Consider the following 15,148-nt stretch of genomic DNA (forward strand, 5'->3'; position numbering starts at 1 on the left):
ACATAATGATTTGACCTTGAGCTCTATCACTTCACATCACCATTTGGGACGAATCAGTGAAGTATTCCTAGAGGCATTTCTAAACCAGGACAGGGAGCAACTTATCTAGATGTGGAAGTTATTATGAATCAATAAATACATCTTGCTAATCTAAACTACTGTAATTTCATTGTGGGTAAATTCCCAAAATGCCTGTATCCACTCAATGTCTCCAGATATGAGGGGACATTTGACTAAGGGGGGAAAAAATCTTGATCATTTATGGTCAAAATCTCTTATTTTTGCAAAAGTACAAAAAACAAAGCCAAGTAGACACTACTAGAGACTTGGAATGGACCTGTGCAAGTGGGGGCCCTAAAGCTTAAACTTTGTTGGCTTCCTGGTATTTTGAGTAGTAAGACAGAAGAGATGAATGAGAGAAAGGTGAGCAGATGGAGCAAGCTTAACGAGACTTCCAGCCAAGATGAAGGCATAGGTAGATACAATGTGCCTCCTCACACAACCAAAATAAGGAAAACAACAATTTAAAAACAAAAAAACCAATCCATACTGACAGAAAATTGAACTGTATGAAAGTCCAATAACCAAGGAGTGAAAGTAGATACATTTATCCAGACCGGTAAAAGGGGCAGAGTCGGGTAGCCTGGATAGAGAGGGCTCGCGGAAAGGCAGCTGGAGGACCCTGGGTGTGCAAAGCAGTAATTGGTGGACCCAGCAAGGTGGTGGATTGTAGAGGGGCGCAATGTGTCCGGTCCCACGTTTGCATGCAGATAAGCCAGGCAAAACTGGGGAACGAGACAGACCACACAACCCAGGGTCCCAATGTGGGGCAATAAAGCCTCAAAACACCAATTGAAAACACCTGTGGGGGGGTACAGTGCTGGGAGGAACTCCCAGCCTCACAGAAGAGTTCATTGGAGAGACCCACAGGGTCCCAGGACATACACAAACCTACCCACACAGGAATCAGTAACACAAAGGACCAATTTGATTGCAGGAAGTGGGGGAAGTGACTGAAATCCTGAAGAGGGCGGAGCAAGAATAAAGTGCCCTTATTCCCTCTCGGACCCCTCCCACACATATTGCATCACAACCCAGCCACGTGGGATGCCCTACCCAAGTGAACACCTAATGCACCACCCTTCACTACATAACAGGCATGACAAGCCAAAAAAAATGGCCCCAACAAAAGAACAGATCAAATCTCCAGAACAAATAAGACTAAGCAATGAAGAGATAGCCCACCTATCAGATGCACAGTTCAAAATACTGGTAATCAGGATGCTCACAGAATTGGTTGAATTTTGTTACAAATTGGATGAAGAAATGAAAGTCATGCTAAGTGAAATAAAGGAAAATTTACAGGAAACCAATAGTGATGAGAAGAAAACTGGGACTCAAATCAATGAAGTAGACCAGAAGGAAGAAAGGAACAAGCAAACTGGAAAGAAAGAAGAAACAAGAATTCAAAAAAATGAGGAGAGGCTTAGGAACCTCCAGGACATCTTCAAACATTCCAACACCCAAATTATAGGGGTACCAGAAGGGGGAAGAGGAACAGCAACAAGTAGAAAGCTTATTTGAACCAATAATAAAGGAGAACTTCCCCACTCTGGCAAAGGAAATAGACTTTCAGGAAGTCCAGGAAGCTCAGAGTCCCAAAGAAGGTGGACCCAAGGAGGAACACACCAAGGTATATCATAATTACATTAGCCAAGATTAAAATGAAGGAGAGAATTCTAGAAGCAGCAAGAGATAAGGGGACAGTCACCTACAAAGGACTTCCCATAAGACTGTCAGCTGATTTCTCAAAAGAGACCTTCCAGGCAAGAAGGGGCTGGAAAGAAGTATTCCAAGTCATGAAAGGCAAGAACCTACATCCAAGATTGCTCTATCCAGCAAAGCTTTCATTTAGAATGGAAGGGTGCTTCTCAGGTAAGGTCAGTTTCAAGGAGTTCATCACCACCAAGCCCTTATTTTATGAAATGTTAAAGGGTGTTATCTAGGAAAAAAACATGTACAGTAAAAGGACAGCAAACACATAATAATTAGCAAACACACCTAAAACAAAAACAAACTAAGCAAACAATTAGAACAGGAACAGAACCACAGAAATGGAGATCACATGGAGAGTTAGCAAGGCGGGAGTGGGAGGAACAGAGAGGGGAAAAAGGTACAAAGAATAAGTAGCATAGATGGTAGACAGAAAATAGGGGGACAGTAAGAATGGTATGGGAAATGTAGAAGCCAAGAACTTATAAGTATGACACATGGACATGAACTAAAGAGGGGAAATGTGGGTGGGAGAGGGTGTGCAGGGTGGAGGGGAGAGAAGGGGGAAAATGGGACAACTGTAATAGCATAATCAATAAAATATATTTTTTAAAAAAGAAAGGTTAAGGAAAGGGAAAGAAAAAAGTCAAATATTGTTTTCAGATCATTTCCATGTAGTTCTCACCTGAAAAGATGATATGAATAAGAGATATTTCATAATCCTCACTGTGTCAATACACTTGGGCTGTCATAGCAAAATCACCATAGATGGGGTATATTAAACATTCATTTCTCACGGTTGTGGAGGCTGGGAAGTTCAAGATCAATGTATTGGCAGATTTGGTGTCTGGTGCAAGCCTGCTTCATGGAGTGTAGATGGCTATCTTCTCACTGTGTCCTCACCTAGTAAAATCAGGGAGAGACCTTTCTGAAGTGTCTTTCATAAGGGCTCTAATCCCATTCATGGGGGCTCCACTCCCATGACTCGATTACCTCCTAATGGCCCCGTACTATCACACAGGGGATTAGGTTTCCATATATGAATTTTGGGAGAACACAAATATTCACTCTATAGCATCCACCCATCTTGTTATTCCCATGATAGTAATGTATGTACATGTAATTCAAATACAATGATTTTTAAGATGCACTGAAAAATAGTCATGTAGATAAGAGAGTTTTACTTAAAATTACTTGCCAAGGCATATCTCTGGTACTATAACAATGGCACTATTACTCAAACATCTGCTTAACTTTAAAATTGTTTCTAATTAGAAAACGAGCTATAAAAAAATCAGGTTGTTCTTTATTTTTGATTTTTCACTGTTCCCACAAGTATTTAGTAGTCATTAAACCATGATTCAGGATTCCAGGGTGGGATGTACCCTGGTCCCCCAGAGGAGAGGTGGGGTACAGCCAGTTCAGATCTTCCCAGAAACTGCCTTCTGCCTGGCAGTCATCCCAGGCCAACACCCAGGATATGGGGCAGAGGGACTTGCACACAAAGATATCCTGCCCTTTAGGGTCACTGTCTTCTGACATAGGTGGGAGTCCAGGTAGTTCTGCCAACAGTTCCTGGTATGGTTCTGACTGGGGAAGAGGCTGTCAAAAGAGGCAGTCTGGTAGTTCCTGATTTTGGTCTTGATATATTCTGCCATGTTGCTGACTCCTAAAGATGCCCTTGAAGCCACTTCAGATCAGTTTGACCCTCAGAAAAGCCACCAACATCTGACTGAAAGCCCAATTGCAAAGCATTCATTATATTTTAAAGATTTTATTTATTTATTTTTAGAGGGAGAGGAAAGAGGAAGAAAGAGAGGGAGAAGAACATTGATGTGCAAGAGATATATTGATAGGTTGCCTCTCACACACCCCCAGCTGGGGACCTGGCCCACAACCCGGGTGTGTGTGTGGATTGGAAATTGAACACGCAATCTTTTGGCTTGTAGGCCAGCACTCAGTCCACTGAGGCACACAAGCCAGGGCTATTATATTCTAGATTTTAACCTCAAAATGTTTGACATAACTTTATTTAATCCTTCAATCCATAACATTAAAACTGTTTTTATTATAAATCAAATACAGATAAAGCCAGATCAAACAAATCTGTAGCTAATAATTATTATATATAAGTATAAAATGTATTCAATAAATATAATCTCTATTAAGATGGACACTCTTGCAACTAACACTTGAGTCAAGATGTAAAACTTTTCCACTCCCTCTCATAATTACAACCTTCCCCTCCTTCCCAAAATTAAACTACTTTTCTGACTTTTATTTATATTTTATTCTTTTAACATATTCTTTATTTTTTATTGAATTTATTGGGGTGACATTGGTTAATAAAATTATATAGGTTTAAGGTATATAATTCTACAATATGTCATCTGTATATTGTGTGTTCACCACTCCAAGTCTCTTTCTATCACCATTTAACCCCCTATAACCTTTTCTACCTCCTCCCATATTTTCACTTGTGTTCTTTTACATTTTTATCATCTAAATGTGCATACTTTTGTGTAATTTGGGCTCAAAACTGTCTCCCTAAATGGTGGTTGTGAAGATTGATTGAATTAATACATATAAACAGCTAGAACAGTTTTCTCACCTAATAAGCATTTGATAAATATTAACTATTACCTCTGCCACTCCTCTTTCCTATACCTAATAATTAAGAATCAATTATCCAGTTACATTTTAATTAAGGTTATCTGAATAATTGAGAGGGTATTATTTGAAGAAGCGGCTACTTCTTCACCAATCTTATGGTACAAAGTCGATACGCCTTCCAAGCAATTAGTATTTTATTTGTTATCTTGTAGGGAGCTCTCTTCCATTGGAGGAAGTATTAATTTTTTTTACAGAAAAAAACAAAAGACCTTTTAAGTGATTCCATTCCATTTTCTTCAGACCTAAATATTCAAAATTCTCTAACTCATCGAACCTCCCACTTCCCTACTCGCTGCTGGAAAGGTTTTGAGAACCTGGGAGTTCCAAGAGCAGTTATATGCACCACTGCAGATGCTATATACAACCTTTTGATGGGAGTCGAGTGTTCTGACTTCTGCTGATCTTATGTTCTTCTCCCAATTTTTCTTGCCCAAAGCCAGTAACCAAGGGAGTGAGACTCGCCACTGGACAGATCTTATGAACCCGTCTCTTAAGGGGGGAAAAAAGCACTGACATCCCACAAAGTGCACAAAGTTGGCTCTCAACGAAACACCTATTAAAATGGATGCTTAGCACCACGCGAAAGCAATCATCAACGGGAACAAGGCACTCCGGGAATAGCTTACTCTCTCTGAAACCGTTTGCCCCAGGCGCACTGAGGGGCGGGGCACTGGCTCGCAGAAGTAAACAGAGTTACTACGCCTGCGCACAGCCTTTCCGGATCACGTGTCGGCGCAGCCTGGGCCTCCGGGATTTTCCCGGACTGCAGTTCCGCGTCTATAAGGGGCCGTCTACAAACTGACAAGAGGCGTCAACCTTTTCCCTTAGGGGGCGGATTCCGGTAGGGGCTGAGCGTTCCGTCGGAGACGCCCATTTCTTTTTAAGGCGCGGAGTGAGACTGTACGGAGCCTGCAGGGCGTCACCGTGCTTTTGTGGCACATGGCCCGCTGTGGGGAGGGCAGCGCGGCCACGATGGTACTTTGGGGGTCCCCTGGAGATTGCAGTAAGGGGTTGCAAAGGAAGGGGCAGTGTGAGCGGCGCCGGCTGAAGGCGTTGGTGTCGGAGCAGCTCAGCCAGGATCTGCTCAGGTAGGAGGAGGCGGCAACTCTGCTTCAGTTCCTAAGGCGCCCACCTCCGCCACTGGAGCCGCGGCTCCTTCTCCGTCTCTCCTTGCCACCGTGTTTTCCTCGCCCCAGGCCGCTGCGAGAGGTTCGCCAGTACCCCCCTGTGAAGTGGGTTCGGTCTCCCTAAACAGCCAACCCCTACTACCCCAGAGACCACGTACCAGGTTCAAAAAGAGAAACAAAATCAATGTCATAGGTACTTACGGGCAGCACCAGAATATTCCAAACCACTGTAAAACGGTTTACATCATTAAAGACTTAACCCTAAGATCAGCTGCTTCCAGGTTTCGAGGTCCTGAAACGTACATAAGTTTTTATAAGCTTAAGCAATGTTAAGAAAAATGATAAAACTAGGCAGAAAAAAATGAATATATATTTGGAATAAGGAAAAATATAAAAATTACTGGAGCTCTGGAGGTCTCTTCTCAACTCTTTAAATAATTCACCAGAAGTGCTTACATAGAAATACCTCCAATTGCGAGTTGTCTTCCCACCTGCACCTAGAACACTCTGGAGCTTCAGCAACTCCCAGGTCAGTGAAGATGCAAGGAAATGGAGGATTGTTGTGAAGTTTACCCCAGACTATGGTGAATCCAGCTAAAGCCATCTGAGTTTATAAAGAAAATGAAGCTTGGAAGTATTTCCTAGCTAATTTACATTTTCACCCAAACACTGATTCTTGGACTGTGGTGTGCATCAGAATCACCTGGAGGGCTTGTTAAGATTTAGATTTACTGGGTCCCAGACAGTAAGTCTGATTCAGTTGGTCCAGCAGCTATAAACTGAACTTAGTAAGGTAAAAATATTTCCTTTTAATTTGGGCCTACCAGAGAGGCTCTTTTGTCTCCACCAGTGGTGGGTCAATGTAAAAGATGGAAAAAAGGAGACAAGTTGTTTCTAGGGGGAATCTCTGAGGATGAGGTTCTCCTCTTCAGTGGGTTTATTATTCTGCCTGTATTGTGAGCCTCCTGGATTTAAAAGGAAGATAATACATCTAATTTATGTAAAGAAAATGAGGCTAAAAGTTCAGTAGGTGGGCAATTTATCTTCATCCTGGCAACAACTAAGGATTAGGACCCTGAACTCCCAAGTTCTTATTACAAGAAAAATAGGTGTAGCATTTTTTAACTTCAAAAAAAAAGTAATATGCTCACCCAGCCACCTTAAATACTAGTAGTCTTTAAGCACAGCAGTATCATCATTTTATTCTACAAGTATTAATGAAATAGCTAGTACCTACCATATACCTAGCTCTGAATGAGGTCCTGAAGAATCAAAGATTAATAAAACACAGCTTTGGTGTTTGTGCTTACACTGTAATGAGATTATAACCAAACTAAAACGCTGGGCCCTGGTGGGTTGTGGAAGGCTTTATTGGGTCACATTCGAATTATCTCTTGGGGTTGATTAAAATTGGTTAGCTGGAGGTTAGGAAAGGAGAAGTTGGGGCTCTAAACAAGGGGAATGGTTTTTACAAAGGCACTGAGATTTGAAAGAGCTTGATATAATTTGGGAAAGCAAGTTGTATTGGATTCTTCCAGACAGTAGGGAACAGAGACACCTCTGGGTTACCTGAGGTAATAGGATATATGAAGAAGTAAGGGAAAACAGGAAGCAGGTTCAAAATAAAAGAAGCAGATCTGACGTAGAATTGGAAAGTTGCTGGGAATATGGCAGCACCTGTACAAAAAGACCTCATTGAGAAATGAACCATTATTCAGGGCAACTGTAGTAAAAATACCTAATACTTATTGCCATCCTACTAGACCCGGGTCTGACATGCAATGGTCTGCTTACTCCCCTATGAGGTAAGTGTTGTTATTATTCCCATTTAACATATAAGGAAACAGCAGTGGAGAAGTAGTGGGGGAGTCAGAGTAAGAATGTTAGCATCTGGCTCCAGAGAAGTTAAAGTGACTTGCACAACATGGTCACATGACCAGAATTTGATCCCAGTCTGCCTTCTCTACAGTTGTTACGTAAACTTATCTTCTGGTTACTTTGTTCCTTCATCTTCGTTTCTCTCCCTACGCATTTCTTTTTCTTACTCTACCTTGGGTTAGCTTTGCAACTCTTTGAGTGCAATCAGTTGGTCGTTATTTACTATAGAATATTTCTGCCAGAATTTACTTGTTTAATTCCCACACTGGCTGATGGCTAACCTTGGCCCTGTCTATTTCCCACTCATATGTGGTTAAGAACATCAGAAGAATTAAATAAACTAATTAATTTAAAAAAAAACATCAGGGTCATGTACAAAGAAGGGCCATAGATAAATAATAAGTGAATTTGGGAGGGGATTGTGGGTATGGTAGGCAGTCAAAGTGACAGTAGATGAGGATGAATGGGTAAGCTAACAGTACATCATGGAGGCCTTTTTTCAATGAAGAGTTTGGAATGTATTTTGGAGGCAGTGAAAAGCCATTAGTGGGGTTTTTTTTTGATACTTGGTATTATATTAGTTTCAGGTGTACCTGTTAGGGTGTTTTTTGTTGTTGTTTGTTTGTTTTTTTAAATAGAGGATCAACTTATTTAGGTCTTGAATTGAGGAAAGAGAAATTGTAAACAAGGGAACCAGCCAGGAGATTTTGTAATAGTTAGTAGATACATAATGGTGATGGAAATGGAAAAGGTGAAAGGGATTCTTATGTGCAACTGATGAGCTTGGTAATCAATTACATGTGGAAAGAGAAGTAAAGGAAAGCATAGAAGGTGGTGCCAAATCTTAGGATATTTGAAAGGGAGGAGGAGCATGGTGATTGTTCAGGAAGCCACATCAAAGAGACAATTGGAAATATGTCTGGAGTTTAGGAGGGTAGTTGGAAGAACAGATAGATTTAAAGGCTGGTGGCATCACCAGCACCCAGGTGTCCAAACTAAATATTGGAGAGATCCTAATTATTCCTTCCTTTTCACCTACATCCAGTCACCAACTATTGCCAGTTTTATTGCCTAAATATATTTTAATTTCATCCCTATTCCCTGTCACTATTCACCTTCTCTTAGGTAATGCCCTTTAATTTACATCATTCATCTGTGCTATATAGTTGTTTTCTAATTTTCATTCTCATTTTCCCCTAATTCCTGTTCTATGCAACTAACAGGCCATACTTTGAAAAATAAATTTGTGTTTTGAACCATTTGGTGATTCCTATTCAAATGCAAGATAGAGTTTAGCTCTTTGCCTTTTATTTGTTATCCCTACAGCTTCATCTTCCAGTTCTCATCTCCTCAATACTCTATGCTGATCAATTTGTAGCTCCACCCTCAGTATACCACCTTGTTATCTTGTTTACTTGCCTGACCAACTCTTACTCAATCTTAAAATAAAATCCCATTTGGTTTTCATGTCCTCTATAAGATCTTCTCTTATGTCTGTCTCTGAAAAAACTTACTTATTTGTGCTATTGAATATATCATGCTCTTCAATTTTCAGGCCTGGACTCCCTACTTTTATTTTATACGCTCCATGAGGGCTGATATTATGTATTAGGCATCTTTACGTCCCTAGTGCTTAGTATGTAGTACTTGCTCTATAAATTTTTAGTGATAATTAGGTTTAATCGGCAGTCTAAAATGCTTTAGATAGGGTCATACAGTAGTTGTTGGCGGAGAAATGATGTGGACAGAAGCTGGGCCTTGACATCATTAAGGCTTTGCACCAACCTATCCTTTCTTAGGTGAGCCAGTAAGCTTCCTTTAATGTTTAAGAGGTCTGAATCAGATGTTGTTACTTGTAATTGGTACAAGTGGTTTTATAAGGCAAAAGCACTATATTTTCATATTAACCATTTTTAAACACATTAACACTTTTTTAAAATAAATACTCATAAGCTTCTATTATGAGCAAGACAGACCAGCTGTAATTTTCCTTATTTACTTGGGAAGAAAGTGGGGGATGGGAAGAAGGCGGATGGAAGGGAAGAATAAATTATTTGTACAATTTGAGTTTTTATTAATGTTTGAAAGACCAGTACATTTTTGCATAACTTTAAAAATCACTTATGAAAATAATTTATTGATGCAAATATTGACTAAAGTGCATCTGCTTGTACATTGTTTCCAAGATTCTAAAAGCTTAGCTCTAAAGCATTTGTTTTGTTCAGTATAAAAATACAATGAAATTTAACAAGCAGATATTGAGCTCTTGATATATACTGAAGATACACAGGTTTTGCCTTTGGAGAGTTCATGGTTTAGTAGGGAGAAAGACATATAAAAATGATGATGCGCTGACAGAAGTACTGTAATAGAAGAATGTAATGAGTGTGATGAGATCAGAGGAAGGAGCCATTAACTTGGTCTTAGGGGAGTGTGTCAATGGCAGCATTTTAAGCTTTCATTGTAATGGATAGCTTTATCCATTACTTGTACCTCCTACAGTGAATGGTGTGATTGCCAATTATATCCCGCAATATACAAGTCTGAGAATACATACCTTGCTGATGATAATGTTATAGTAATATGAAGTATTTAATATATATAGAGAAAAATATATAGTTAACCATAGAGACAGATTATAACAATTTCTATCATGCTGATTTCTGTTCTTTCATCACTTGATTATATATGTAATCAGTGGGCATATGTACTGGTCTGCAAATTAGTAAAGGGATTTGAGTGGGTTTCAAATCATTTTAATAATAGATTAGAACATGGTTAGTTGTGTTTGAGGTGGGGGGAATGGAAGAGTGCTTAAATGTCACATTCTTGATGCAAGCCTGCGTTTCAGACTTGATATTTAGCAATAGTTAGAATAAAGTGTACCAGTTTCTAATCTGTATTGTCTGTTATTACGTCTGGGTTGTTGGTGTTGTTGACTGTTTACTTTTTTGCTTCAATTTTAGTAAGATTTAAAAAAATTGATTCTGCACAGTAGTCAACTATTCCTTTAGCCACTGGATAACTATTTTGTATTATTTTTTCAAAATCTCAAATAGAAAATCAACATAAATAATAGAAGATAAATGTAATTATGGGATGGAATAAAAAAGATTTCTTTAAAAAGTAGCCTTACTCTTCAATTGAAATTACTTTTGTTTTCTCATGTTTTCATAACTTTTAGAAAATTAGGTTCTAAGCCAATATTAAATATTGTTCTTTGGAATGAATTGGGAACAAACTCATTTTTTGTTAGCATTTTTTTATGTTATCTCTGTATTTTTCAGTTGGTGTTATTTTTAAAACTTATTTTATAAAAAAAGAGTATAATATGTACTTACGAGAATCACTAATTAAACTAGGGTTTCTTTTTATTCCTGACAGGCTTCTAAGGGAAGAAATCCATACAGACGTTACTTTTTCTGTAGGTTGTACTTTATTCAAAGCACACAAAGCTGTCCTTTTAGCAAGAGTTCCTAACTTCTATTTTCATAGTATTGGACAGACATCAAGTAATTTAACAGATTATGAACCTATTGCTGTGGAGAACTTTGAAGCTTCAGAATTTAGAACATTTTTACAGTAAGTGCTTTATCTTTTTTCTTTTATATATAAGTCTAATATGTAATTTTTAAAACATGTGTGTTTTATTTCATGTATTTTTATATCTGTTTTATAAAAAACATGTATTTATTTCATGTATTTTTATATCTGTTTTATTTCATGTATTTTTATATCTGTTTTATAAACTTCTAAGAAAAATCCATTCATTTAAATTCAAATGATCTTAAATTGGTATTAGTAGATGCTAAGTATTAGAGACTTAGTATTCGGAGAAGCTAAGTACTAACTTGAGACTGAGCCTGAGACAGAAGAAATGAATAGTGTGCTTTTGGTAAATCTGAATGAATTACTCTATGCCAGAATTTCTCAACAGTGGCACTGTTGACATTGCAGGTTAGATAATTCTTTGTTGTGAGGGCAGTGCTGTGCCTTTTAGGATCTTTAGCAGCATCCCTGGCCTTTAGCCACTAGATACCAGTAACACTTCCCTCCCTATCCTTCCTAGGGCTCTTCACCCTCAGGTTGTGATGACCAAAATGAATCCAGACCTTGCCAGAAGACCTCTGGCTGGGAGTGGGAAGGGGGGAGGCATGTAAAATTGCCCCCTGTTGAGAACCATTGCTGTACTGAATTCTACATTATTGATACTGTTAAAGCATTAAGTAAATATGTATGTTTATAAAAATATGAGATCATAACTTCATTCTCATGGCTTGTGTGTGGTCAAAAATTTTGAAAATAACTTCCATTGAACTTGTATTTTGTAAACTTAGAGGATTGTCATTGACTAAATAGTAGGATAAACTAATTTATATTAATTCTTGTTTCTAATTGAATAAATTCTGTTTTAATGTTTTGCTGTTATTTGCATAAATGTGTAATTATTTGATACTAGTTTTTGCTAATGTATCCAGGAGGGAAGTACTTTCTAGTGTACTTCCTCAAAATTACCTCTTTTTTAAAAACCTATTTAAGTTATTTTAGAGAGGTCTTAAATAACTTAGTGTTTAAGAGCTGTAGAACGCCTAGGTTCAAATTCCCCTCTCTGCCATTTGGTAGCTATGTGCCTCAAACTTAACCCTTGTGTGCCTGGACTTTCCTCAGTTGTAAATGTCTGCCATGTAATAAGCACCATAAAAATTGTTAACTAAGTCTTTTTTAGGTTTGTAAATCTTGAGTGTTTATTTGTATTTCATTTTGGTTATTTAAATATTGCCATCCTGTAACTTCTTCCCTTTCTCTAATACATCGAAGTTAGTATCATTCTAATGATACTTTAGTGGTTTTCTGTTCTACTATCCCTCACATACACTTATTCAGTAGATATTTATTATGCCCTGTTTTGGGTGAGGCCCTGTGTGAAGAAGGGCTAGGTGTGAACTGGTTAGTGATTTTTTTCTTAAACATTTTATTTTTAGAGGGAGGGGAAGGGAGGAAGAAAGAGAGAGAGAGAAAGAGAAATATCTATGTGCAAGAGATGCATCAGTTGGTTGCCTTTTATATCCCCGCAACTGGGGATTTGGCCCACAACCTGACTGGGAATGTGCCCTGAATGGGAATTGAAGCAGTACATTTTGGTTTGCAGGCCATTACTCAGTCCACTGAGCCACATGAGCCAGGTCTGGTTAGTGATTTTTGGTTTAGGGGGTGATTTATGATAAGTGTGAGGAAGGGGAAGATTTTCCCTTTCCCTACTCTGGTTCTTTCGGCTGGCCAGATGATCAAATCAACAGAAGATAGATTGGCAAGAGAAAATAAATTCACTCTCATGCACATGGTAACGCAAGGTACATGAGAGAGTCAGAGACCCCACATACTTGAGAGGTCCAGAGATAGAAAGGAGGGATTGCAATATATAAGACATTCTGAGCTAGGGATGAGGTAATGCATCTTGGAGGCCTCAAAGGGTTGTTACAGGATTATAAGAAAAGCAGATGTTTATTGAATTGAAGTTTCCACTGCCATATAGGTGGGTCAAAAAGTTTATTGATGATAATATTTTTTTATGAGCAAGTCCTCAATTAATTTAAGTTCTTCTAGGTAGCTAAAGGGAGAGGCAGAAGTTTCTCTTGAGCCTGACGTTAAAATTGCCCTTAGTTCAAAATAATCCACATATAACTGAGGCAAATTTTGGGGTGGCTTGTTCTGAGCCTGCCACATAAATAAATGAAGAACTAAGTTTCAGAGCCAATACTGGCAATTATGCCATTGTATAGTGCTACAAATTCATCAGTTACCAGTTTTTAAAAAATCTTTACTATTATTTTTTTGAAGATCTAATTGGCTTTATGAAGTAATTCATGAATTGGGCAGCATCCTATCTATCGATTAGAAAGGTACTTCAAAAACATCTTTATTAAAAAAATTCACATAAATTTAATTCATGCATTTAATGTGTACAATTCAATGGTTTTAGTATTTCTGCAGTTGTGTATCCATGATTGTAATTTAACTTTAGAACATTTTTAATACCCCAGAAAGAAACCTTCCACCCATTATCTGTTGCTCTCCATTCCCTCAAGCCCCTGCCCTAGGCACTAAGGATCTATTGTCTGTGTCGGTGAGTTTGTCTATCCTGGACTTCTTACATAAATGCAATCATACAATTTGTGGTCTTTTGTGATTGACATTTTACTAAGCATTGTGTTTTCAAGGTTTGTTCATGTTGTTGTATGTATCAGTACTTCATTTTTTATTGCCAAATAATATTTCATTATATGGCTCTACCACTTTTTTATTTATCAGTTAATGGACATTTATGTTCTTTCTACTTTTGGGCTGTATAACTCACGATGCTGTGAACATTCATATGCAAATTTTTGTGCGAACCTGCGTTTTCATTTATCTTGAGTATATTATACTTAAGAGTGGAATTGCCTGGTCATTTAGTAACTGTATATTTAACTTTTTGAGGAACTGCCAGACTCTTTTTCTAAAGAGGCTATACCATTTTACATTCCTACCAGCAGTGTATAAGGGCTTTAGTTTCTTTACATCCCTATAATGCTAGTTATTATCTTCTGTCTTTTTAAAAAATAATAGTCATCCTAGTGAATGTGAAGTAGTATCTCATTGTGATTTTTATTTTTATTTCCCTGATGGCTGATTTTCATGTGCCTATTTGCCATTTGTGTATATTCTTTGGACAACTCTGTTCACATTCTTTGTCTAGTTTTCAGTTGGATTGTCTTTATTAAGTTATAAGTTCTTTATATGTGTAGACACTTATTAGACATATGATTTGCAAATGTTTCTCTGCCTTTTCATTATCTTGACAGTATTATTTTCAGTGCAAAAGTTTTAGATTTTAATGTAGCTTAATTTATTTATTTTGTCACGTGTGCTTATGGTATATACAGTAGATAAGAAACCACTAATCCAGGATCATAAACATTTATTGTTATATTTTCTTCTAAAAATTTCGTATAAGCCACTAGTCTGTGATATTTTATTATGGCAGCCCAAGCTGACACATAAATATTAGGGTTTATTTCTGGTCTCTCAGTTCTGTTCCATTGGTCTGAATGTCTGTCTATAATGCCAGTGACAGTTACCCGTTTAAGTTTTGTGAGAAATTAGTGGGATTTTTGTGTGTTTATGTCTTGTGTTTATGTCTTTTAAATGCTAGTCATTTAACTATTTGCTGACATACTTCTTGCTTATAATCAAAATTATGTTGACTTTAGTGTAGAAAATTCTTTTTGGGTGACTAAGTTTTACCATATTTTTTGGACTATAAGATGCACTTCCCCCCCAAATTTGGGAGGAATAATGCTTATTAATGCTGCTGTTGAGTTCTGTTTATATTTATATTGGTGAAATGTTATGTTATTAAATATTTTACCACAATTTTTGCTTCAAGTTTTTTCCCCTATTTTCCTCCTCTAAAATGTAGGTATATCTTATGGTCCGAAAAATATGGGTAAGTATATTTGCCCTGACCGGTGTGGTTCAGTGAATTGGGAGTCATCCTGCAAACTGAAAGGTCACCGGTTCGATTCCTGGTAAAGGTTCATGCCTGGGTTGCAGGCCAGGTCCCCAGTTGGGATTGTGTGAGAGGCAGTCAGTCTTGTGCATTGATGTTCCTCTCTCCTCTCTTCCTTCTCCCTCTCTTCCTTCTTTCCCCTCCCTCC

The 15,148-nt window shown here is 38.0% G+C and overlaps 1 protein-coding gene and 1 pseudogene across 2 annotated transcripts in view; one reads left to right on the plus strand and one right to left on the minus strand.

The window, feature by feature from the left end:
* Positions 1 to 3,093: 3,093 nt before the first annotated feature.
* LOC118986555 (cytochrome c oxidase subunit 6B1-like) lies at positions 3,094 to 3,431 on the minus strand (annotated as a pseudogene).
* A 1,766-nt stretch (positions 3,432 to 5,197) lies between these two features.
* Positions 5,198 to 15,148, plus strand: part of BTBD8 (BTB domain containing 8) — a 147,307-nt gene continuing 137,356 nt past the window's right edge. The window contains exons 1-2 of one of the 2 annotated variants that reach the window (XM_037045479.1): positions 5,198 to 5,534; positions 10,836 to 11,033. In XM_037045479.1, the coding sequence (XP_036901374.1) occupies positions 5,386 to 5,534; positions 10,836 to 11,033 (347 nt within the window). In that variant the 5' untranslated portion in view covers positions 5,198 to 5,385. The remainder of the gene's footprint in view (positions 5,535 to 10,835; positions 11,034 to 15,148) is intronic. The other variant, XM_037045480.1, reaches the window with a different exon arrangement.

Source organism: Sturnira hondurensis, unplaced genomic scaffold, assembly GCF_014824575.4.
Source record: "Sturnira hondurensis isolate 20B ecotype Veracruz unplaced genomic scaffold, ASM1482457v3 Scaffold0004322, whole genome shotgun sequence".
In the NCBI taxonomy this organism is placed as follows: domain Eukaryota; kingdom Metazoa; phylum Chordata; class Mammalia; order Chiroptera; family Phyllostomidae; genus Sturnira; species Sturnira hondurensis.